The following is a 24,657-nucleotide window of genomic DNA, read 5'->3' on the forward strand; positions in this document are numbered from 1 at the left end:
CAAGAGTCATTCATTTCCACAAAGAACTTGAGTGATGTATTATTGCTGAAAGTGGAACAACAAAGCCACTTCCTCTAGGCTGCATATCCCACCAGCATCCTTTCTCAGTAAAGTTCTGGTTAGGAGAGACATTGCGTCATCAGGAAGCACAGGCTTTTTAAATATTACTTTATAGTAGACAGGAGAAAAAGTTATTTCTTTATCTGGAGACACAGATCTACAGCTAACCTGCTTTGCAGTCAGGAACTTCAACATACCTGTAATTGGCAGCCATCGTAGAGCTGCTAAAGGGGGACTCGGTATGTGTTCCCTTCTGAGTTAAATCTGTTCCCTAAACACCTTTACCCATCATCATATGACAATTTCCATAGCTAAGCAACAACTCAGGACAGCAGTTTCAGAAGTTCAACTATAGTTAGCCATATTTAGCCAAATAAAGAAATCCACAGCCCCGAATGAAACAAATGATTTATTGGTAATGGCACATCAAAGTCAACAGTAAACTTATGACACACATGTAAAAGGAGACTATTTGACCAATGCCGCATACAGAAAGGAAGCGGAAAACAGCAGCCGTTTAGGTATTGAGCAGACACAAATTCCACTGCTCTCTGCCATCCATTATTGGCCAAGGCTGGTGAAAGAGAAAGTACTCTTTCTTCCCGGGCAGTAATGATGCGTGTTTAGCTGTTTCCCTAAAATGGTACCTAGAAGAAGAGAGAAAGAACATGACTGTTCTTCTGAACACGGAACATTCCTTTGGACACTGCTTGAGTCAATGGCTGAGGTAGATGGGGTTATGTTTCCCCAGATACAGAGTCCCCATTCGCATTTCTGATTTTAAAAAATTAGTTTTATACGAATTGTGCTTCACTTCTACAAGTAGAAGGAGACGTACCTAGTAATGCAGCTGTTGGACAAATAATAAAGAAAAAAGGAAAACTAAACCCCAACAGTGTAAGGTAACACTATTGTGCAGTTGGTGACTTAAAAATAGAATCAGAAAACAGTAGGAACAAAATGGTGATCCCGTAATTAAGTGGCAGATTAAACCAAGAAACAGTTAAAAAGCAGTAGGTTCTCTTCGCTCCAAGACAAAGGATGCCATATACCGCTTAATCAAACCGGTTTAAGTCCTTAGCAAATAGGTTCCCAAAACATTGAGAAGAAAACGTTGTCAATGCTCAGTGATGATCACCTTAGAGAGCCGACTCTGGAGTAGCCTGTGCTTCAGGCAATTTGAATTCAAGGACACAGGAAAGGAGGGATGTCACCAATAATAAAGGAAACAAATTTGCAAGTAAACTAAGAAACACGGATCCTCAGACTGCTGGTAGGAAACAGGCTGTACAGCTGTAGGCACTGAGGTTTCTGTAGGCACTGGAGAAGTGAGGTTAAGAGATATTTTTTTTCCCCAATAAATTAGAAAGATTTCCAAATTCATTATTTTGTGCTTAAAGAAAGGCGAATTATCCCGTCGGCATTATTCTTCCAATCTGCCAAGATTAGAGCAGGTCCTTCAGTCTGCACTGGTTATCCAGCAGCCATGATTTTCAGTGCTGTAATTTTGTTCTTTATCCATAGCTTTAGTCTTTCATCAGTATGGGTCTTCTTCATCCGTGTCCTAAACAGGGAGTATGGAGAGAGAAATTGAGACTATGTATGAAGACATGAACCAAGTTGTGAGTTCAACAAAATTTTAAGTCTGCTAGGCTTCTGACAAGAGCTTAAATGCTTTCCAAAATGCTGCTGTGCTAGAATAAGCCGTAGGACTTGTAGTCATGCAAGCACTTGCAGCTAAAACTGACTTATCACAGACACACAGCCGAATTGCCACTGTATAACCAACACGTGACGTGTGTTTTAAGAGAAGTAGCAGCTAAAGCTCAAGCAAAGGACGAGCCATAAAGTGCAGACTAAAGCCATCTTCTTAAAAAGCACCACCAATCCCTACAGAGAAGGTCCGGAGCAGCACAAGTTGTTGTTTTTCAGCTACAACCAACCACATACTTTCAGATCCCCATCGTCTATTGTTTTAACCACAGTAATCATTTGATGGCGTCCCCACAATCCAGCTCTGCAGCTCTCAACTTGAAAGGAACTCAAACATAACAGCTCTGTAAGGGAAATCTCTCTAACTTTCCAGCCATTTTAAGTCCAAACAGATTTTCACTGGCTTTGCAATTTTAATTAATTGGTAACATATTAAGCACAAAAAAAAGCACATTACAGAAACCTCAAAAATGTAGAATCATTGAAGTGAGTGAGACAGGATGTTCAGAGACTTGGTAAGCTAAATATTTCAATATCAGAGAGAAAAGTATCAAACAGATGACAAAATGCTCAATATGAAAGCAGCAGGATTACAGCATTCAAATTTGCCTTCTCTCAAAGGATGAGAAGACATTTTTTCAATTTTTGAAGTCTCCAACTGTCTGACAGCGTTTGCCTCACCGAACTGGGGCTCCCATCCTTTCCCATCTCTCCACCTGCAGTAAAGCAATGGTGCCTCCCTGCTCCCCAGCATGTCGCTTGCAATAGCCTTTCCATTTCCCATGGCAACTCTCTCTTTTGCATAAAGCATCTTCTACTTTCTGCACCTCTCCAAACTCTTTTTCCCCGACACTGCTGCGTCTTATGTAGAACTGTAAATATTTCATATGTAACTTGCATAATTGTTTGTTTTTCATTCTGTATCTAACAAAGCATAGAAACCATCAGCACACACCTGTCTGAAGGCTCACGCATTTAGTACATTTTAAATCACTGACATTAGAATAGTGAATCAAGCAACACATATTTAAATCCTCCTTAACGTACTTCCTGACCGTGTATAAAAGATGTAAAGGTGCGTCTGAGGTAAGCTTGCTCTGTAGGACATCAGGAAAAAATGAAAACACTCTCAAATTAGGCATATTAGTGAGCTTACTCTGGAATGTGCCACACTTACAGCTGTGGCTGCCAATGCCAGCACACAGAACTTCGAAGCACATTTTACAAAACAAGTACAGCAGGTGGCAAAAACATTCAGTAGCTCCAGCACAACACATCTGATGAACAGAAGCTTGCTGATAGGGTAGTGAGCGAACACGCAGAATTAGAAGACAACCACCACTTCACAAAACAAAACAAACAAAAAGCCAGAAACAAACCACAAGAGTTTAGCAGGATTATGTTGTGATGAAAACAGTGTAAGTAGGAAGACCTCCAAAAAAGAGGCAAGGCTGCACACTACCATCTTTGCAAGAAACATAGTGGATTGAGGTATCACTGCCTCCCATTCCCCGCCTTAGTGAGGGAAACCCCACTGGTCAAACCCCAAACTGGTTTTGCAGAGCCTTTAAGAGAAACTATGCAGCACAGTAGCTAGCACTTAAAATTCTGAATTTTCATCTTAAAATGTCAGCTTTGATTTCAATAAAGTCAAATGAAAAATCAATGTGGTGGATCTCAAGACAACTTCCCCTACCGGTAATGCAGTATGACCAGCAGATCTCACCCCCTATAGCCCAAGGAGCATAAGCCTAGCCATTTGGGAGACTTCTTTGACATCCAGAGGTGTTATGACAAGCTCTACCTGCTGCTCTTAGCACCTTCTCAGAGCACCAAAGTTGACAAAAACCACTTATGAAAACACCAGCTTTCACTCACCACACAGTTCAGACACCAGTTTCTGAGTTTCCGCAAGCAGTTGTCTGTCTCTGTATGTTCAGGCCTGCAGAAAAAGCACAGGATTAGGTTGGACTTTTCCCCAACACACATACTAGTATCTCCTATGGACTGTGAATTCTAGTTCTACGACACTGAATCGAAGGCTTTTCATCACGATGAAAAGAGCCTTTGACTCTGCACAGCAAAACCAAAAAGAATAAAGAATAAAGAATGTCAAGTCCCTTATTTTGAAGGCAGACATTTCACTTAAGTGCCGTGAAGAACGCAACAAGAGTTGCTATTTGGCTGGCAAGTCTTACAACGCTCATCAGAACATTGTATTAAAAACCCATTCTGCAAGAAATTGTAGGACTGAATTCATTGGAAAACCAGGTGCAGCTCCAGCAGAAGCAGTGGTACCTTATTGTTCTCACTACTGAACCTTTCCAGAACAGAATCCTGTCCAGTTCAGAAGGGAGTTCAGTCTCCAAGGCTCATTCAGTACCTGGCATCTCTGCTCAGGCCATCACAGGGGAAGCAGTTAGCATTATTCGGTTTGTTTTGTTGTTATGGATACTTCACAGCAAAATGCAACACATAAAGCCCACATAAGCAAAATATCTTGCTGAGTTAGGCTGAAATAAATCCGATTACAGAAGTGAAAGACTGTCTAACCCTAAACTGCTTCAGTTCCATGACCTCATACGAATAACAGAAAAAGGGGATGTACAGCACTTAGTTGACGCTCCAACATGGGGATTTTCCAAAGCTTTCTGACCGCTGGCTAAATTATGCGCATGAAGAAGTAGATTTCAGTGACTGAACTGCAGACGCCGAGAGGTGTGAAATGAAGAACAGTGGAGAAACTGTCCTTTGGCCTGTGTCAACAGGCCAAAGTAGAAATACAGGCTTTAGGTTCCAGCCAGAACTTACTCATCAGACACTTCGATGGAGGATTTCTTACAGCCAGATTTTTTTTTCTCCTTTAGCACTCCAAATTTCCTTCCCATCCTTACCAACAGCAGAACGACCACAATGACGGAAGGGAGAAATACTAAAATGGACAGCAGCACCGCTGAAGTTAGCTGGAAGGAAAGGCCTGCAGGAAAGAAAGAGCAGCCCAGCTGTACCAGTAGTAAAATATGGCTTTCTTAAGTCTCTGTGACAAATGTTCATCCAGGACACAGGTTGCTAGCCTTTTCATATAAAGCACGGAGCTGGCAGATTTGAAACAGCTTGTCACTGAATCTGTAGGACTCCTATCACAGATCCAACACAGTAGGGTGCTTTATATGCAGAAAACTACAAAGGCAGGCAGGTCACGACATGGTTCTATCAGCATGTCTAAGCTGCAAATTTGGGGCAGGTCTCACACACGGGGCAGATGAGGAAATTAAGTATTACTGAGAATCAGTGTTTGTGATCTTTTTAGACCAGTATTTCCTAAACGTTTAACTTGTTCTACTGCTGCAATATGTGGAGACCGGTACTCCTGAAGAAAGGCACAATTTTGATTTCTGTTATTACCACAGATTCCTCTGTCCCTTCCTGCCCCCAATACATTCAACAGTTCTCAATGTATTTAGCTCAGAAAGAAGGGCTGAGGTAACTCTTGCTGAAATTCTAATGTGGAACTCCAGGGAACCCATTTCACATGTGATGCTCAGACTTCTAAGATTCTGACAAAGCTGCAATGCAGCTGTATCTCATAGATGAGGACGTGCTATTGACATGGAGGCTTACCCCTCTCCGTAACTATCAGCGTTGTCTGGGGAATGTTATGGTACACGTCTGGAGGATTCTTCACACTGCAGATGAACGTCCCATTGTCACTCATCACTGGGCTTTGGATAGCAACAGAAGCATCACCCTTGGCAACATTCCCAACCCAGGATATCCTGTCTTTGAACTTTCCCACTGTCGTTGGGTATGGAACAGACTGATAATGAAAAATCTAAAAAGAGGGAAAGACAATAATTGCGCCAATAAAACACTCCTCTAAGAAAGCAAACTACTTTTTGGATTGTAAACATAAAGGAATACACATTAAGAAGTCAGAAAGAATACTTCGAGTTCCTATTTGATAATTCTGAGTCAGTCCCATTCCATTAGATCTTCAGCGCTTTCATCTACCAGCCTCAGCTCTCAGATGTCACCGTCACCATTCTGACCAACTTGTTCCCTTCTGCGGATCCTCAGTTGAGAAGCAGAGCAGGCTTCTTGTCTCGTGCAAGACAGAACATTGCAGTTCTTCAGCTTTTGCTTCTTGCACTTTTGCTCCAGCTGTCCTATGAGTAGAGACTCAGCAGACGTCACTTCATACAAGCACCACCCTTTTGTTCCAGATACAAGGACACTCCTAAGAGTTCAAACTCTTCAGGCAGCAGAAGTCACTGATCATCCGTAAAGATGTACATTTTCTGTTTCCACCTTGAATGAGAGATTTCCAGTGGGCTTTCAGACTTACGTATTTATGCTTCGATTTCAAAACGCTGCCAACAAAACAGCAAGTAGCAGCCCATAAACCTTAGAGGCTGTCATCATCACTGTCTTCAGACTGCCATTGCACACACGTTCTTACCACTCTAAGAAACAGCAGCAGACTGCACGACAGAACTACTAGGGTAGAGCTGCCTTCAAGAAAGCTACCAATCAAATGCTTTACAGTCATTCTATGTGTAGATAAACTTTGGGTTTTGACACAAGTGCTGCACTGTATGCTGTAAATGCTTTGTAAACCCAAAGTTTATCTACTTTGTCATCATCATGCTATTATGCATTTACATAGAATATTTTTTGCTCAAAGAACACTAAAGCAATTTCACATGGGAAAGAAGGAGACGATGAGAGTCCTAAACCCCAAAGTCATGAAGCAGCATAGCAAGGCAAACAGAAAAAATACCATCAGATTTTGAGCATGCACAGAGGCTTGGTCAGTCTTCATTAGAAAAAGACTCCCTGTTCCACTTACTGTCTCCATCTGACCACCTGTGAGGGGCCGGTATGTCCAGTCTACTGTCAGGCTCTCAGTGATGGGGGAACTGGATTTGAATGAGCATTTCAGCGGTACTTGTTCACCAACAAAAGCTCGCACTTTAGGACTGGCTTTAATTTCCAGGGAAAGAGCATTGCAGACACCTGATGGAACAAACACAAAAGACAAGGATTAGATTCTTGTTATCTGCGAGGCGCAGGAGTGATGATGTCCCAAAGGTATCGATGCGTGTGCAGCTCAACCACAGTCCAAAGACTGAAGCACGGTAGTGACTACCTCCCCCATAATGAAATTTAAAGAAAAGCAAACAGCTTCCCTAACGTATTCTCTGTGGGATTGGAACTAGCCCAAATTGAAGTGTTTATCTGGAAAATACCACCAAGAGCCTACAGATAGTTAGACATGGAGATAAAGAGCTGAGAAACCGAATCAGCTGGCTCTCTGATGAGTTGCAAAGCGCCAGCTTTAGACTACTTCAAGGCAGTTCTGGCTCTGCGTGTCTTGCCCCAAAGTGGTACAGCCAGTGACTTGCACATGCAGCGGGTCAAGAGTCACTCTGCAGCGGCAAGTACTCACTCTTCTTGTTTTCAATGCGTGCAAGAACTTCTGCCTCATTCACCCACTGTGATGCTCCAGCCAGGGATGAGGTCAGCCTGCTCAGCATTCAGCAGGAGCATCGTTTGAATCCTCACTTTCACAAATCTCCTGCTCCCAGCTTATGAAGATTTATTATGGTGATACTCTGCCTGAAGTTCTGCTCCAATTGTCACAGCTGACCCCTGTGCTGTGCAGGCTCAGAAGGAGCAGGCACAGGTTTCTATTCACATTTCCCAGTTCCTGCGCAAGTTTCTGGCGTCGCACGCCTGTTCCGCAGCTACTAATACAAAACGTACGGGTCTTGACAACACACTCCTTTTGCTACCAACTGGAAGTCTGGAAATCTCGAGTGCAGCTAGCCGGACCTTCGCAAAGCAAGCAGAGATGGGACACAGGTACCCGTGTCTCGAGTGCGAGCAGTGGGCAGAGTGCAGGCTGAGGAAATGAACGCTGCCAGCTGCCTACCCTGCCCTGCCGAAGGGGCTTCGTTCACCCCGCAGCACACCACCAGTTCTCCTCCCGTTTCCAGCACTCCCCGCGCAGAGACCCGCTCCGCGCAGCGAGCGAGCCGCGGGGACCGCACAGCGAAGCCGGGGCCCGCAGCGGTCCCCGGCCGGCCGCCCCCCCGCTCCGGAACGGCCCTTCCCGGAGGCTCCGAGCCCACCACCTCCCCGCGGACCATCCCCGCTGCGGGGGCCGCCAGCCGCCGCCTCCGGAGCCCCGGCGTCCGCAGCCCGGCTCCCGTGCGGGGCTCCCAGCCGGGCCCCACCGCGAGCGGGGCCGGGCCGGTGCGGTCCCGTCCCATCCCGCCCCTCCCCGCCGCCGCGGCGGCGGCGGGCCCCGGAGGCGGGAGGCCCCGCAGCCGGAGCGACCCCGTTACCGAGCAGAAGCAGGAGCCCCCGCGGAAGAAGGAGGAGGAAGCCGCCGCCGGCCGCCACCGTCTCGCCGCACCGCATCCCGGCTCCGCTCAGGGCCTCAACATGGCGGCTCACCTGCGGACAGCGCAGGTGAGGGCGGGGGCAGCCCCAAGATGGCCGCCCCGCGTCGCCATGGCGACGGGTCGCCTCGCACCTGGGGCGGCCGTGGAGGCCCCGGCGGGGCGCACCCCGCGCCGCTACGGGGGACGGGGACACCGGGCTCTCTGCCCTCTCAGGGAGGAGCGGGCCCCGGCCCTCCTGGCGGCCAGCGGCCGGCAGGGCCCCCCGACAACACCCGGCGGACCGTTTCTGGGTTAGCCAGTCGGCTGCTTTTTTTGGTACTTTTCAGAGCAGAAGACCCCCTCGTTGGAGGTGCCGAGGGCGCAGCGGGACCGCGCGTCTCCCGTGTCACAGCAGCTGTATAACACCATCACTGCTCTCCACAAGGCGCGTTTATTTATGACACACGTGATCAAAAATGAAAACAGACAGACAGACAATGTGGCCAGCACATTACAGGTAGAGTTGTAAAGTCGTAAAGATACTCTTTAAACAAAAGGGCCGATGTTTTGATTTGGTGCTGGTTAAATACCGTAACAGCTCTGCGGTTTCAATGATTTGGGATTTCATTTGCCTTAGAGAGATTAAGTCTCTGGAAGTACAGGGTACGTGCTAAGCGAGCGCATCAAACGCCGGGGCGAGGCGCGCTGGCAGTCGCCTGGGCAGTAAACGGCACCTGGAGAAAGTGGGATATTGCTGCTGCTGTTGGGAGCCTGATACCGTGCTAGCAGGCATTGAGCGCTGCTACCACACCAGACGGCAGCGGGACAGCACACTACCAGAGCATCCATCACTCGCTCAGGGCGGTCTCTGAGCTTGAACCGCAGCAGCTGCTGCCAGCCAGAGTTTCGGGGTGCCTGCAACGGTGCGTGTAAGGCCACTGAGCGGAGGAAAGAAGCGTCCCGCCTGGCAGCGGTGTGCTCCCTCAGAGGGAAGGGGGGGAGCGGGGCTGGAATGCCGAGGGGAAAGGAGGTCAGCATTCGGATGTACCGGCAGAGCGGGAGTGGGAAAAGGAGGGGAGCTGCTGAAGTGCATGGCCACGCGCTGCACAGCAGAAGGCAGTTGTCCTCAGCTACTGTAGTTACAAAGCCTACTGAAGCTGCAAGAGATCGATATGAAAAACACACCCCCTGGTAAACGTTATCCCCAATAAGAAACAGCATACATTCCGAACTGTAACACTTCCCATTTAAAGTAGCAAAGAGATTTAAAGTACGTCGTAGCAACTGGCTGCTCCTCTGATCCCTCACATAGTCAGTCTTCCTTTTCGTGATGTCAAAGAGGATTTTGAGGGAGGAAAAACAGGGCAACACAAATGCACCTTGCAATTTTTAAGGTGCAAGAGTGCATCTGCTCAGACACTTTGAAAATCTCTGTGCAGTCAGATATCTTGGCATTTTGTTCAAATCTCTTGGTATTTTTTCGTCTTCAGAGCAGCCTTCTTCACGTTCTGCAGGTGTGAAGATTAAGGAAAGTTCCTTGTTCATGGGGCAAGTTCCTCCTGCTTTGCTTCAATGAAGGAAATTTACAACTTATGTTAATGTCATCCTCTTTCCTTGCAAGAATTTCAGGTTGAGCAGGGATACCACACTCGCAGCACGAGGCGTCTGTAATTCAGCTTGGTTCTAACATCCAAAATTACAAGCTTTCACCATCTGCTTTAGAAGTACCTAAGAAGAAAGATTATAAGAAAAACAAAACAGATTCATTACTCAGGGTTATTGTTGAAAACAAAAACAGGAGAGGCAACTGCTGACCTCAGAAATTGAGTGCGTAAAAATTCTGCTGAAATGTTTCAGCAAAGCCAGCAAATCTGGAAATAGTTTCAGTCATCCTGTAGCAATTTTAAAACAATAAAGATTAAATGAATCAAAAAGCAGATTCAAAACTGGTAAAAAGAAGTTAATTCATTCCTCTTTATCCACAAAGCAGGCATGTCACGGAAAGCAGCGACAGCAGCTTTCCTACACTAGGGTGGAGAAATCTCTTCTACAGTCAAGAAGCAGTTCTGTCTCCACAGCCTGTTCAGTTGTCAGTCTCCCTGAAGGCTCCTCAAGAGCAAAGTGTGTCTGCGGTCTCAGTTGTTTCTGTTTATGGCTACCATGGCCATAGAATTGAAATACCTAAGTGAAACTGCCTTAGAAAGTCTGCAGTAACACTGAGACAGTAATTAGAGAATGCTTCAATGCATACCTGCATTGTATATACCACCAAAGACCTTTAGTCTTCTAATGGACTGGCTTCCTTTTCTTCTCTAATCTTCAGATTCTCCTTTTCTCTACTGTTATAAAAAAAAAGGGGGGAAAAAAAAAGCCCAAATCAGCATCAGATGTTCTGAGCAGCAGAGTCACCTTCTGAGTTACATATAACATACATAACATATAAAAAGAAGTTATAAGATAATAGGCATGCTACATGCATGGTGACCACAGTGTCAGGTTCATGAAGGAAAGAACAGAGTGATCATCTGCCAACTACCACCACAACAGCTGGATCCTTCTCTGAGTGAGGAGCCACTGTGAAGGGCAAGAGCAAAATGAGGACTCCAAAGCTTGTTCATCCTGGGGCTCTGTTCTGACTGCAAGTAAGCTGCCAATTACTGCTAATTGTGCTGGCAGTTTTGCATTACAGATGCTTAGCGTAGGGTCCAAGCCAATGATTCAGAATAGCTACGAAGATATATTTGACAAGCTTTCCCAGAAGCCTTTCTCTCTCTCTCCTCTGTCCTTACAGTTCAGTGTCTGCCACCTCGATCCTCTTCTCTTGTGCTTTCTTCCGATGGTGTCGGCAGATAATCACAACTATCACCACAATGATCATCAGAACACAAGCAGACCCAATGGCCACTGCCAGGAAGTGGATTTCTGAGAAATGCACTGCATGGAGAGAAACAGATAAATGAACAAGAGGGACACACAGAGGGCTCTTGGTATGAGGCTGGGGACTTGTATCCGTGAATATAACCTTTCCTCAGGCTCCTTTTTTCCTTGTATCCATTAACTACCCTCATGCTTTCTCTTTATAATCCCTTTTCTTCCATATATTTTCCCAAACATGGAGGAAGACCTGCCAATGCTTCGCACAGGCTAAATTCACATGACCTCTGGTGGGGTTCTTGGCCTCTCACCTTTCTGCACAACTCTGAGTCGCACTTCACCAATTGTGCCATCAACATCTGGTGGGTTCTTCACCTGGCAGGTGAATGTCCCGTTGTCCGTGGGCTGCAAATTCCAGATAATGATGGAAACATCATTACGCTCAATATTCCCATCCCAGGTGATTCGCTCTTTAAACCGTCCAACAGACAGCTTGTAGGGCTCCTTCAGGTAATAAAATACCTACGAGAAAGGGAGAAAGCTGTCATTCCTATGCACTGTGCAGTCTTTGTGATAGAAGCAGCACGCAAAAGTGAAATGGCACCGGCTGAGGCACATGGCCTACGCTGAGGAGAGCTGTGTTGGCCCAGTGGCTCTCAGATGAACTCTGAGGCCGTTTCAAACAATAGTGCCTTGTGCGTTTCAGCTGTGCTTGCCCATACCCACACCTGGAATTTTTGCAGTCACTGGGCTTACCCAGTGCTGGGCCTTGGGACTGGTTTGTTTTGGGCTCCATCAATGGAATGGAGCATAAAGGTCTCACTCACTGGCTCGTGAGAGCTCAGGTCCTCGGGCTGGAAGTTCCAGGTCACTGACAGGTGCTGGCTAATAGGGCTGCTGCTGGAAAAGGTGCATTTTAACCGCAGGTTAGTGCCGTTCACAGCATCCACCTCCTTGGAAGTGTGAACTTCCACAGCTGCCGCAGGCCACAGTGCTGCAGGGAAAACAGCAGGGGTTAGAGGTAAAGAAAGTCTAGGAGTAAGCTCATCACCTTTCCTTATCTGCATTGAGTCTATGCAGGAGCCTGCCTTGTCTATCCCTGTCAATGTTTAACCTGACAGCCACAAGCACACAGATGTAATTACTGAGGGAGGTGATGCTGTGTATGCAGAATCCAAGAGATCCCCTGTGCTTCATGGATTTTGTCAGTTGATGTGCAAGCTGCACAGTGCTGGTTACAAGGGAGTTTGCATTCATCTGAACTGCTGGTACAGTGCTTTCTTTGTAGTTTAGTGGCTGCACAGTTAAACACTTACAGATCTGGTAACTGGTTGAGAAACGGCCACTGAGAAGGACTTGCCTATAGGGACAATAGACTTTGGTTTTGGGGGAAATGTCTCTCTTCAGGCATGAGCAAACTTGACATCTAGGAGGTGCAATGCTGTTGTAAATGCCACCCCTCCTTAAATATACACTTGCTCCTGACTGGCACTAAAGATACCATATAACTTCTCATGTGCTTGTCCTGGTTGCATTTTCACAAGTGATTACACTCTACTGCACTCAATTCCCCAAGCAGAATTCTTCAGAAAAGCAATCTTGCCCTTTCAAGAAGGACTGCTGAGCCCCAATAAACAATTGCTAGTTCCCATGCTAGAACTTTCCTTTATACACTTTGTATTATCAGCCTGAGTGTCAGGCCCACCATGGTGGAAACTGCTCTTACTGATGTAAGAAGTGCCTGTTAGACAGTTAATAGCCCAGCTGGACAACTATAGTCAAATATAGTCAGGCTGAGGAACTCTGCAGGAAATCCTCAAGGTAAATCCGTAAGCATGTGTTTGTCAAAGAAATATCCTCTCTTAACCAAACCACCAGAGCTGCCGCTTTAAAAATAAGTTAGCATCGCTAACTCCGTGCTACCCCGAAAGAGAGCAGGAGAGAGAGCATCAAGACACAGAACGAAGAAAAATGAAAAATAGGAAAACCAAAGGGTTGCTGGTGAAGATGCCTCTCACGCCTGAGCCCTAGTTGTCCTCTGGCTTGCCCTGCCACTGCAGACAGAGTTCAATCGCTCTGGCAGATTGTGCTACCAAAACGGTGGTGCTGCAAGTTCTTGCTTTTTCGCCCACAATCGCTGTGTTGCTTGCCTGACCGCTTTAGCTCTCTGAGTTAGCGGGTTAGTTTCTGCAAAACATCAGTGCTGAGCTAAAAATCTTGCTGCTGCTGAAAGGGACAGTCCTCCCTGCTCCTGACCACGCGCTCCCATTAGTTTCTTTTTCCTCACTGGTCAAACTAACCCAGCAGAAAAAGAAAATATTAATAATTTCCTGTCACTTTAGGAAGATGAGTTAACTCACCCAGTGTGATTCAAGCAAAAAAAAGCTTGTCTGGGGTTGTAAAATATGGCTTCATAACAAAGACAATCGATACATTTCCTGTATTTGAAAATAATTTACAACCAAGACTTCCTTGCCAAATAATTTTGTTTCTCAAAGGAGAAAATATTTGCCAAGACATTGAAGGTGTTCACATTTGAAAACCTTCATTGGCAGGCATCGTGTTTCTCATCCAAAGATTCAGTGTCTTTTAAACTCCTTTAAAAGAACAACTGTGGGAAATAAGTGTAAAATACTTTTTTTAAGACAGATTACCGAGCGTATCCGTGTGCTGATGCATTTGGGAAAGGAGGGCACGGTGTTCTTAGATTCCAGCTATATTGATATAAACCACTGAAAATTCAAGCGAGTTTGTTGTCGGTCTGGAATTGTTGCTGGTAAAGGATCTAAACCCAGTGCTGCTTAACAATCTCTGATTGTCTAGTAACAAAGATAGTGAAAAAAACATCTAGGAGTAAAGTCCAGATTCCTGGCAGGAGAGGAAAAGATGTGTAACCAGAGCTCAGAATGCGATCACTGTTCTTTTTCCGCTTGAACACACCTAAACCTGTTTGTCGAAGAAAATCACTTTGTGTCACTTGCAGTGAACCCAAGAATCACAGCAGTCCACAACAAGTATCTGAGACTCCTGTAAAGTTGCTGCCTTAATGAGGACGATAATTAAGGGATCAGAAGAGGAAAGTCCAGATGGCAACTGAGGCCAGACAGTACCAGGTTTCCTTACCTCGGAGCTGTACCCCAAGGAAGAGCACAGCACCCAGCCAGCTGGGGCCATCCATCGGGAAGACAGATCCGTACTCCACAGGTTGAGCAGTGCCAGAAGGAGAAATTCGTTTCAGGTTCTTGATAACCGGATGAAAGATGAGCTTCGCAAAGCCTTCTCAGCACAGCGTAGCAAATTCCTTTCTCTCTGCTTGACCTGCAAGGCAATGTGAGTACTCCTTCCTGCTTGAGTCAGAGAGCACTCCCTGCCCTTGCACTGAAAGGCAAGGTGTGCCCAGCACAGCTCACTTCTGTGTGTACAACAGGGAGATTTTCAAGGTAAGATTAATTTCTTCGGCCTCCCATATTCCTTTGCTCTTTTGTGTTGCAATCATCCCTCCTCCCAGCTTCCACCTGAAACCACTCCCCTCTTGTGGGAGGTAATTTTGCTCCTAAAAGAAAATTTGCCTGAAGGTGTTTACAGATAGCCTGAAGGAATGAGGGCCATTTGTTTGGCAAAAACCTGCAAACAATCCAAAAAAGCAACCCAAAACAGCCTGTGGCAGCAGTGTGGGCACACATCCAGAGGATGGAAATGTCCTACTGAAACACAGATACCTACAGTAAAATGAAGGGATCATCATAATGTTGCTTGGTTGCAGCCATCCCGCAGAAGAACTGGGAGACCGCATTAGCTGGTGCTTGTAAAGTTCTTGGAAAAGTCAAAAGACAATTACAGTGGACATCAGTCCAGGCCGGTGGTGGTCCAGGCACAGCTGGGGGAACGCCACCGTGCTTAACAAGCAGCGCAAGGCACTGGAGAAACTCAGTGCGACACAGAATGTTTTCCTGGTGGCACGTGGCAGTTGTGAGAGCATGAAACTGAGTTGTGCATGTGTGTTGGCGCAACAAGGATGTTTGCATTTGAAGACCATAAACCACTTCTTTAACAGCAGAACCTGCTGCTGGCTGTGGCTGTGTTTGTGTCTGGTCCGTGGTATAGTTCCAAGAAGTTATCCCAGGTTATGAGCTTTCGTTGTGACTGATGCTAATTTTCCTTGCAGCGGTGCCAAGGCAGGGACGGGGAGGATGCCCTAACCTCTGGGTGTTTTGACTCTGAGCTCCCTTCAGCTCAGAGCTAAGGAGCGGAGTGAGGGCACTCTTGCTGTGCAGCAGTGTGGGCTCCGATTGGGATGTTTTGGATTACCTGGGACACACTGAGAGGATGTCAGAACTGACCAGAACAAGGTTTTGGTGGAAAGAGGGCAGCAGCAGGACTCTCAGACTTCCTGCTAATGAGCAACCATGTGGACATCTCTCCTCCCATTTGCTGTTGTAACATCCTTGTGGCAATTTCTGAGGAGAATACTGAATTTATTTTTAACTTTTAAACGTCAAGTTTCAAATTTGGCAATGTAAAAAAGCACTGAGGCCATCATTCTCATGGATTGTCCACAGAACAGCGCCGAGAATCTTGTCTCTGCTAACATGTCTCTGCTAATAGCTCTGAGATACCAGCCATCTCTATTTTCATGGGAATAATTTGGCCCTGTGTTAACCCTTCATCACTGCGTCTCCCCAGATTTCCACTCAGTTACTATTCCAAAACATCATCTCCATTTCTTGCATTGCCACTATAAATATTTATTAGGCTGGGGTTGTTGGTTGTTTGTTTTGCAAACAGAGGATGCTTTTGCCTTTTCAGATTTTGTTTCAAGTATGTGTAAGGCAGTGCTCAGCAGTCAGTTTGCTGCCACCTCCTGAGATTGTCTTTCTGCACAGCAGCAACTTCTTCTCCTCAGGCAGCCCACGCAGGGTCCAGTAGGACAAGCGTGTTTCTTGCTGTAACTGCCCTTCGGCCACTCTGGCCGCGTAGCAACACTACTGGCTCTCACTTAAGACCGCATTTGTGTGGCGCGCAGGACTGGGAAGAGGGTCTGTTCCAGTCTTCACTTGCAGACTTGTACTAACCTTCAACATCTCGTTTCAAAACATGCTGGCTCCAACTGTCGAGAGAAGGCCACGTCCCCGGCACCCTTACTAGCAACATAAATTCTCTCGTTTTTCCTTTTGAAAGAGAAATAAGTAAAAGAAAGACCTGACAGCTAAAAAGAGCACCTCAGGAAATGAAATAAGGCCCCACACCATCATCATTAGCCATGTCATTAAATGGCGGCTCTTGGGAAGGAGCGAGAAGCCGGTTCCATCCTTCCAGGCATCTGGAAAGGAGCCCCTCGAGATGTGTGTGGCAGGTGCAGAAACGCAGTGCGCCCTTGCAGAAGGAGGGAGCCTTGGCCGGCTTTGCAATGTCTGCTTTGGACACGTGCCCTCAAATCCCCACGATTCTCACGACGGCATGAGCAGCTCTGCCACCTCCGTAGGCTTCCGGCAGAGAGAAGTGGAAAGGCAGCGCGTTCCCACTTGGTCCACGCCAGCATCCCTGCTGGAAGCAAGGCTTGGAAAGGCGCCTGCCCCGGTCCCGTGGAGGTGTGGCGGTCTCTGCCCGCCTCGAGTGCAAGGCTGGAAAGAGACGCTTCCCTGGCCGCGGTGCTTCCCTGGCCGCGGCGCTTCGCCGGGGCGAGCGCGGGGCGCGCTGAAGGGGTAGGAGCCCCCTCTAGCGGAGCCGGGCCGGGCTGGCAAACCGAGGGAAGCCGGCGCGTCGGCAGCTTTCCGAAAGCGACGGTGCAAAGCCTCGGGGCGGGCCGGTGGCAGAGGTGTCTGAGCGCAGGGTCTGGACTCCTCCCGGCTGTGCCTGGAAGGATGTCTCGGGCTTTCGGGAGGGGTTTGCTAGGCCACGTTCCCTTCTGCTTTTGGCAGCTTGGGAGACAGAGGCTTTCTCCAAACAGCCTTAGCCTTCCCCCTAGCATTCACCTTTTGTGAGGGCTGCTGGACTGGTAAGTAGACAGACATAAATGTGATTTAAAGAAATAAAGCTGATTTTATTGTAGGTGCAATTCGTAACGTGAGTACAAATGCTGCATGAAAATGTAGAATTGCTTTTGCAGTCTCATATTGAAACTGAAGAGAAACAGCAACACAGTTAAACAAGTTCCCTCTTAACGGGAGAGCGTGTCATCGAGCAGCTGTCGGGAGCAGAGCATCAGCTTCGGGTCAGAAGCTTGCAGCAGGGCCTGCTGTGCTTAGCCACCGCTTTCGCTGCGCTCCTCGCTGTCAGTATGTGTGCAGAGGAGAGTCTGGATGAGGAGCTGGCAAACGCCACTCTTGAAGAGGCAGCAGGAATAAATGGGTTGTGTTAGAGCAAAATAACAAAAGTGGAGTCCAGATTGCATCATCAGTGACTACAACTCTGTCACCATTTAACCTCAGCCGGCAACTGAGCACCACCCAGCCGCTCGCTCACTCTTCCCCTGCCCCGGTGGGATTGGGGAGAGAATCGGAAGAGTAAAAGTGAGAAAACTCGTGGGTTGAGATAAGAACAGTTTAATAATTGAAATAAAATAAAATCCTAGTAATAATAATAAGAATATAAGAATATTCAAAACAAGTGATGCACGATGCAATTGCTCACCACTTGCCGACCGATGCCCAGCCAGTCCCTGAGCAGCGGTCCCCCCGGCCAGCTTTCCCCCAGTTTATATGCTGAGCATGACGTCCCATGGTATGGAATGTCCCTTTGGCCAGTTGGGGTCAGCTGTCCTGGCTGTGCCCCCTCCCAGCTTCTTGTGCACCTCCAGCCTGCTCAGTCGGTAGAGCACGGGAAGCTGAAAAGTCCTTGACTAGTGTAAGCACTACCTAGCAACAACTAAAACGTCGGTGTGTTATCAACATTGTTCTCACCCTAAATCCAAAACACAGCACTGTACCAGCTGCTAGGAAGAAAATTAACTCTATCCCAGCCGAAACCAGGACAAACCCCCAGGTTTTACAGCCTGGCACTTACAGGCTCGTTTCTGCTGGCCGTACAGCATCTCTAGGTGCTGAGCTTCTTGTAGCATTTCTGGTTCCTTTGTTTATTCCCTCCTATGTTAAGTTGCTTGCAGTAGTTTGAATTTCAGAAACACTCGCTTTGAAAAGTTGTTAGGAAGGTCCTGATGGCAAATTTAATCCAGGCTTGTTTATCTATCTCTCCTGCTGCTCCTAGGGCAGTTACAACAGGTCTCCTGAGACTTGAACCGGGCTGGTGCAGAGCAGCCACCCCTTGCTGTCAATGACGTTCCGTGAAGACGTTTTGAGCCTCCGCACTTCCTGACATGGGCTTATTTTATCATAGGTGTTCCGTGTCTTTCTTGGCTGCTTGCACGTTTCACTGGAAACGGTGAGTCTCCCCAGCACTGCTCAGTTCGTTGCCGTACACAATTCTGGGAAAAAATCTTGGGCCTCTTTCTTGTAAGCGAGAACTTGAAAAGCCGTGTTCTTTCTTCCCTCGCAGCCAGCCTCAGTGATGCCAATCTGATGTGGTAGAGAAGAGCAAGAGAAGGAGGAACACAAGGATGAGGTTGGAGAGGTCCTTGCCTCTGCTGGGACTCCTGCTGTGTGTGGGTGAGTACAGCTGGCCAGAAGCCTGCGGGGACCAGAAGGGTGGCTGCCCAGGGGCTGCAGAGGAGAAAGCATAGGGGCGTGCGACTGGTTTTGCAAAGTACTTGCGGCCACATCTTCTGCAACTGGCACGTACAGTGCCTATGGAGCTGCTGCTCTCCAGAGTGAGCGTTCCCCTCAGAGTGCAGGTTGCAGGGACAGAGAAACGGGAATCCAACCCTCTCGGGCTAGAGAAAAGAACCTAAGGTCCCTAGTGAATTTTTGCTTACTAGCTGATTCACTAAGACACCTGGTCTCCAAACTTCATGCAGCAGGGTTGGAGCTTGATGCACTGCTTTCCGCAGCAGTGTGAACTACAAGGGTCTGTGTCTTTAATTTTATTTTTACGCTTTATTCATGCACTTCCCTTCAACCGTTTTGTGATCACGGGTAACTAACTTCAGTTCAGAGTCACTGTGATACCATGGGAGTGATAGCGATTTCCATGTTACCAGTTTGAACTGACCAGCATTTAGAAAGCTGGTTTAGGATGAAGTGCAGAGTATCTGTAAAGACTATAAAGAAGCTGGTAACTATGAGAGATAAGTTTGAAAGATAACTAAAAGATGCTGCGATAAGACTACAGCTACTCTGCCAATGTGCTGCAAATACAAACTGCTATTCTTTGAGAAGATTGAAAACATTTGGTTTAGCAATGGCCTGTTCTTTTTTCAAATTTAAATTCATCTTATATAAAGAAAAAAGCATCAGATCACCTTCTCTCCAGCCAAGCCCTCTGCCTGTGGAATTGCAAGTCTACAATTTTGTTACAAGTAACTCCTATTGTAAAGCAAGTATTACCTGGGATGAGACAAGAGCGCTGAACACGTGAATACCGGTCACTCCTTTATTTATTCATGTTACTTTCTATCGACAAATGTCTTTAAAGCAAACCACAAGTCTGATTCAGACCTCGTAAAAGCTGTTTCTGTAATACTTCAGCTCCAGAGACTTCAGTGGAGCTACTTGTTTCCTACCAAGAGAGAAAAATCACACAGATAAACTGCTTTACAGCGTTAAATCAAGCGTCAGGGTCCAATCCTCCAGTGAGTATACTCTTGCAGAGGACAGTGGTTCTTACTGCAGAAACCAGGCATGATTTTCCAGCAGTCTTTGGTCCGTGACAATAAAGCAAAATTGCTGGGTGTACAGCTTGCAATAACCCTCTTCCTAAACTGGGTTGGAAAATTATTCAAATTTCCATTCTGCGTTAGTCCATGTTAAAAATGGCTTCCAAAGGAAAAGACTTCATTTCAAAACAACATCCTGTCTCAGCTAACAGAATGCTTCTAATGCCTTTAGCACAAATACAGGAGTATAAACCTCTCTTTCAAGCAGCTGAGTTCAGAAAGGATAACCTTGAAGTAGGAAAGGCGTGTATCAGTAGCTAAATTACTTAACACTTGTTATTCTTTCTTTTGTAGTTGGCACCGCAGCTCAGGAGGGTAAGTGTATTTTACCAACATTCTTAACTATCTAGCATGATAAAAAGATCAACTATGCCTCACAAGTGAGGACTAAAAGCCAAATAGAAATATTTGAATTTTGCAAATACTGTAGGATAGGAAAAATTCCCCATTCATTAATTGTTAGTGATCTCACTGATTTGAAAAATTGGCTGTCATGAATTGTCCCTAATTATTGCTAGTGATCCCCAAGCAGGGTTGGGCATTTTCCAACAGCAACAAGCAGTAAGGTAACAGTGGGCTGATTTGCTAACACTCATTATTCTCTCCTTTGCAGACGATATCGAAGCACAGGAGGGTAAGTGTATTTTACCAGCATTCTTAACTATTTAGCATGATATAAAGACTGCAGATGCCTCACAGGTGAGGACTAAAAGGCAGACAGAAATATTTGAGTTCAAGCAGTATTTTAGGAGGAAAAAATTTCCTGTCTGTTAGTTGCTACTGTCATCACCGATCAGAACAATCGGCTATAATGAGTTGCCCCTAATTACTGTTAGTGGTCTCCAAGCAGGGTAGGCCATTTGCAGAGACCAGCAAGCATGTGGATAAACAGAACAATGAATGGCAGGTGGCCAGGCTCTCTGACATAAAGTTGAACACTCTGCGATGGCATTTTGATGCTGTTTAGTGTTGCAAAGGACCAGTGTAAAAAAGTAAAGGAAAACATGCATGCGGAAGACATACACAGGGAATTTACATTACACCATGAAATCAAAGATTTTGCAGAGCAAACTGTCACGGTGAGATCAAGGGTGGGCAGGGAAGCCTGCTCAGAAGCCGTTTGTAATGCTGGTTTCCCTTCTCGTTGGCCCATCTTCCAATAAAGAATTCCTGGTGGAGATTTCCGGAACCACGGTGACACTCACATGTCCCTTGACGGAAAGCGACGTAGTCTGGTACTTAGCTGGGACAAAATCAGACAACAAGGGGAGGAAGCACGTTATAGACAATCACAACAGCTCCCCTGTCAACGTGAGTTGTTCGTCAGCTGATAAGAAGTATGAAATGTACCTGAATGCCAGAGGTGAGTGAAAAAGCACTCAGTCTACAGGCTAAAGATAAAGTCTACACATTTCAGTGACAGATATTAGGAGCTGAGACCTGATTTTCAGTGCTGTTGGGCTGGATGAATGCGATTCTGCTGAGGCCCTTCCTGCTCTGTGTGGGCAGTAAGAGCACATTTTTGGCAAAAGGAATCTCCCTGCTCTCTATGCCTGTCCCTTCCGCTGTCCTCAAGCTAGTTGCATGTCAATGGTTCCCACATACACAGCACGCGATCTTTTTTCTGTACATTACTCTGCCATGCTACAAGGCAAGAGTAATGTCTGTCACAAAGGCCAGAGGCATTTCTTATTTTGCAGAGTGGAAACCTCCCATCTGGAGAGCACAGCCTGGTTTCTGTGACCTGTCAACCAGGGGGAGTTTACCTCCACCCTGACAGAGTGATTTAAGCCTCTGAGCCATTTGAAATTTTGGGCAGCTGCTCTGCATTCAGGCCTTAGAGTCCAGCATAGGCAGAGGGGGGCAATGCTCTAGGAGATGTTTTGCACCCTCCGGCTCAGGCCATGCAAACAGCAGAGGGTAGCGAAGGAGGCTGCACACACCAGCCCCCAGCCTGTGTCTGTTTGCAGGGTGGATAGAATGGCCTGTGCTGTCCCCCTTCCTTTCTGTTTGCTCTTTTCTCCTCCCCCCCCTGGAACTGTCTCTTTTCTGCTAGCACTAAGCAGACGAGCGAGGCCTGGACTTTCCTTGCTGGAAAGGAAGGGTGCCCGTCTCTGAGCACCTTCATCTCTCCTCCTGGCAGTGTGTGCAAACTGTGAGGAGCTGGATGCCTTGGCAGTGACAGGGATCATCACTGCGGATCTTCTCATCACCTTAGGGGTGCTGATTCTGGTCTATTACTTCAGCAAAGACAGGAAGGGGAGAGCGAGCGCTAGTGCTGGCAGTCGGCCACGAGGTAAGAGCCGTTTCAGGCATCTCTGCTCTCCCTGATGTCCGCTAAGCACCAAATTAAGCACTTGCCCCTGCTGAGTGACGGAGCCTCCTCTGTTCCCCCCAAACCTCCAAGAGCTCACCAAACAATGCTCCTGCTTGCCACATCTGTTGCTCTGGGCTACCTTCTTGTATGGGATGGGTGCGGCTGCCGTGTTGTGTCAAAGGCTTCCTGCCCGTAGGAAACCATTTCACAGGCTCTTATGCAGCAGTGTTGAGTCTGTGCTGAAGCAAACGCTGTACGGTGGATGCTCAGCTTGCAAGTGTAGCCACAAACCCAGTCTGGCCCTGGCCCACTCAGCTGCTGTCTCAGGCAATCAAAGACCAAGAATCGGGCCCGCACACAGAACACGTGATTAGAAATCGTGGTGTTATTAAAACTATAAATTTGAATTTCTGGCTTCTGAGGCCATGGTTTGGTGACCCAGTGCGGCCAGCAGTGGGGCTCATGGGTTATAAATGCCGGGGTAAAGTGATGCAGGGTGGTGACCTCACGACTCTGGTTCAGATTTGTTCAAGAAGTGTTGACGGTGACATTTGTACCAGGAGACTGCCCATCAGACATGTACCACGGGTGCTCACCAGCCAGGCTTTGTGCAGATCAGGCATTGCCACTTTTCCCCTAGCCTCCACAAAGCTGATATAAATCTTTCAGCAGGTCTGAATTCCCTATTGTGCGCTTACTGTGCGAGTCGTGTGCTGGGTTCAACAGAAATGTGATGATGTGCTCACGCCTGTGCAGCTTGCTGAGGCAGAGGAGTATAGAGCTGGTATCCATATTGTGGAGCTGTAGCCTGGGCCTGTGCTTATGGGGCCTTCTTGTTTTCAAGTATTTCTTCACAACCAGGAAAGCTAGAATTTCACCCTTTCCAAAAGAAAGCTGATTTCTTCCTAAACGATCATAAGGCCTCCTGCATGCAGCAGTTGGGTCTTGAAAAGCTCTAAGCTCATACTAAAACCGTGGGAGTTGACCCGTGGTATGCATTGCCCTGGGATCATCTCCGTGAAAGTCCCTCGTGCTGTATTATATGAATCATCACCAAGGATGACCTCTCTTTGCCTCTGTTGCAGGTCAGAAGATGCAGCGTCCTCCCCCCGTTCCAAACCCGGACTATGAGGTATGGAGAACCGACATTTTTTCCATCTCTCTTTGCTGGTTGGGGAGGGATAGCCAGAGCTGGGAATCTTTTTGCTCCTTTGAAGAAGCATCCAGTCAACCTCCAGGCTTTCCTGGGAGCGGAGGAAAAAGGTGGTGAGGGTGGAGCCCCTTCTCCTGGTGCTGACACAGCAAGTCGGGAGCAGAACTGCAGCTTCTCGTGCACGCTTCCACAGCAGCACTACACCTGCTCTCTCTGTTGTAGTTTTCTCCACATATTGTGTGCACCAAGACCCTGGCATTCTTTGAGGGTGTGTTAATAAGGATTCCTGAACTAACATCTCTGCTGTTCCCACAGCCCATCAGGAAGGGCCAGCGGGAAGTGTATGCAGGCCTGGAATCCAGGGGCTTCTGAAATTCCCACGGATGACAGGCTGGAAAACAGCGGCAGAGGGGCTAAGCGCTTCTTCCCAGCTCGGTACCGGTTCTCTGCGGGCCTGCTGAGGCCCAGGCATTTTGGGGTAAGCCAGGCGGCTACACAGGGCAGGCAGGCACCCTGCTGCCATCCGCTGTCCCACCCTGATGTGTTCCTTCGGCCTTCGGTTCGACGTTAGGGAAAAGAATCAAATGAGCACATTGGCAAGAAGTTTTCCTTCTCATTAAAGGACTGCAGCCTCACTCGTGGTTCCTGGCCTCCTTTTCCCTCACACTTCTCTCTCTTTCTGCTCCAGTTGCATGCTCTGGTTTTCCCTCCCATTTAACTTCTGCCCTGAGTGCCTCCACTTGCTCCCCATGCCTCCCTGGGTAGCTAGTGGGCAAAGAGTGGGTCCTTCTCAGTGACGTGCCTCTGACCTTGTCCCGCTCTCATGTTCATAGCCTATCTTAGTTTTGCTGCCCAGGATTGTAACAAAAGGAACAGAGGCAGTCAGTATATTAACAAAATGGTACATTTTCATACAAAAGCCACTGCTTTGAATGAAAACATTTCAGTCAAAAAGAACAGTTTTCCTTTAAAAATATGAGGAGCGCTTCTACCGGTACATGCAGACTGACCTGTCCATCCCCCAGCCTGTCTTCTGTAGGAAATGAGTGGGGCTGAGTACCACTTTGCCTCCAGTGACCTTTATGTTTCAGACCTTCGGCAGAACGTCCTCACAGGGTCGCATGGGGATTTGGTGCCTTCCCAAGCCACTGAAAGCCTCCTCTTAGGAAATTTAAGTGCTTGGCTGAGCGCTAGATCTTTGGTACTATCAAATAGTGGGGCTCTTAGATATTTCAGCTAAGATTTGAACCCCCACTTAGCAATGAGTATCAGCTTTGCAGTCTGACTGAGACAGCACAACAGGGATTTTCACGTTTCCCAGATTGGAACTGACACCCTTTGGCTCAGCCCCAGGACTAGCACTCTGCTCTGAAACAGCTTGTTC

General features: G+C 47.2%; 3 protein-coding genes across 4 annotated transcripts; 1 reads left to right on the forward strand and 2 right to left on the reverse strand.

The window, feature by feature from the left end:
- Nucleotides 1-454: 454 nt before the first annotated feature.
- MPZL3 (myelin protein zero like 3) lies at nt 455-8,228 on the reverse strand. Its single transcript, XM_076358441.1, has 6 exons — nt 8,124-8,228; nt 6,623-6,789; nt 5,395-5,605; nt 4,585-4,750; nt 3,652-3,715; nt 455-1,624 (listed from the first exon to the last, which is right to left on the reverse strand). Exons 1-6 carry the CDS (start codon nt 8,197-8,199, stop codon nt 1,598-1,600), a joined length of 711 nt encoding a protein of 236 aa, XP_076214556.1. The 5' UTR covers nt 8,200-8,228; the 3' UTR covers nt 455-1,597.
- CD3E (CD3 epsilon subunit of T-cell receptor complex) lies at nt 8,211-23,908 on the forward strand. 2 transcript variants are annotated; one of them, XM_076358444.1, is made up of 9 exons: nt 8,211-8,250; nt 18,240-18,413; nt 18,528-18,637; nt 20,098-20,118; nt 20,417-20,437; nt 20,969-21,166; nt 21,947-22,099; nt 23,206-23,252; nt 23,589-23,908. In XM_076358444.1, exons 3-9 carry the CDS (start codon nt 18,589-18,591, stop codon nt 23,643-23,645), a joined length of 546 nt encoding a protein of 181 aa, XP_076214559.1. In that variant the 5' UTR covers nt 8,211-8,250; nt 18,240-18,413; nt 18,528-18,588; the 3' UTR covers nt 23,646-23,908. The 2 variants fall into 2 exon arrangements, with proteins under 2 accessions (XP_076214559.1, XP_076214558.1); XM_076358443.1 differs by lacking the exon at nt 8,211-8,250 and adding an exon at nt 14,277-14,476.
- Nucleotides 8,595-14,438, reverse strand: MPZL2 (myelin protein zero like 2). Its single transcript, XM_076358442.1, has 6 exons — nt 14,160-14,438; nt 11,864-12,030; nt 11,348-11,558; nt 10,952-11,096; nt 10,414-10,501; nt 8,595-9,890 (listed from the first exon to the last, which is right to left on the reverse strand). The coding sequence occupies exons 1-5, from the start codon at nt 14,212-14,214 to the stop codon at nt 10,441-10,443; spliced, it is 639 nt and encodes a 212-aa protein (XP_076214557.1). The 5' UTR covers nt 14,215-14,438; the 3' UTR covers nt 8,595-9,890; nt 10,414-10,440.
- Nucleotides 23,909-24,657: the final 749 nt, after the last annotated feature.

The sequence above is a fragment of the Aptenodytes patagonicus genome, chromosome 23, assembly GCF_965638725.1.
Source record: "Aptenodytes patagonicus chromosome 23, bAptPat1.pri.cur, whole genome shotgun sequence".
Classification (NCBI taxonomy): Eukaryota; Metazoa; Chordata; class Aves; order Sphenisciformes; family Spheniscidae; genus Aptenodytes; species Aptenodytes patagonicus.

What these genes read in the sequence shown, in the direction of transcription:
- MPZL3 (XM_076358441.1), bottom strand. Translation starts at nt 8,199, where the DNA reads ATGCGGTGCGGCGAGACGGTGGCGGCCGGCGGCGGCTTCCTCCTCCTT. An exon ending in CAGGTGGTCAGATGGAGACA is followed by an intron (nt 5,606 to 6,622) that starts GTAAGTGGAACA and finishes CCCTCTTTTTAG; the next exon opens with ATTTTTCATTATCAGTCTGT. An exon ending in ACTGGTGTCTGAACTGTGTG is followed by an intron (nt 1,625 to 3,651) that starts GTGAGTGAAAGC and finishes CTCCCTGTTTAG; the next exon opens with GACACGGATGAAGAAGACCC.
- MPZL2 (XM_076358442.1), bottom strand. Translation starts at nt 14,214, where the DNA reads ATGGATGGCCCCAGCTGGCTGGGTGCTGTGCTCTTCCTTGGGGTACAG. An exon ending in CCTTGGGGTACAGCTCCGAG is followed by an intron (nt 12,031 to 14,159) that starts GTAAGGAAACCT and finishes TTTTCCCTGCAG; the next exon opens with CACTGTGGCCTGCGGCAGCT. An exon ending in ACCTGAGCTCTCACGAGCCA is followed by an intron (nt 11,559 to 11,863) that starts GTGAGTGAGACC and finishes CCTTTCTCGTAG; the next exon opens with GTATTTTATTACCTGAAGGA.
- CD3E (XM_076358444.1), top strand. Translation starts at nt 18,589, where the DNA reads ATGAGGTTGGAGAGGTCCTTGCCTCTGCTGGGACTCCTGCTGTGTGTG. An exon ending in CGATATCGAAGCACAGGAGG is followed by an intron (nt 20,438 to 20,968) that starts GTAAGTGTATTT and finishes CTTCCAATAAAG; the next exon opens with AATTCCTGGTGGAGATTTCC. An exon ending in TGCTGGCAGTCGGCCACGAG is followed by an intron (nt 22,100 to 23,205) that starts GTAAGAGCCGTT and finishes CCTCTGTTGCAG; the next exon opens with GTCAGAAGATGCAGCGTCCT.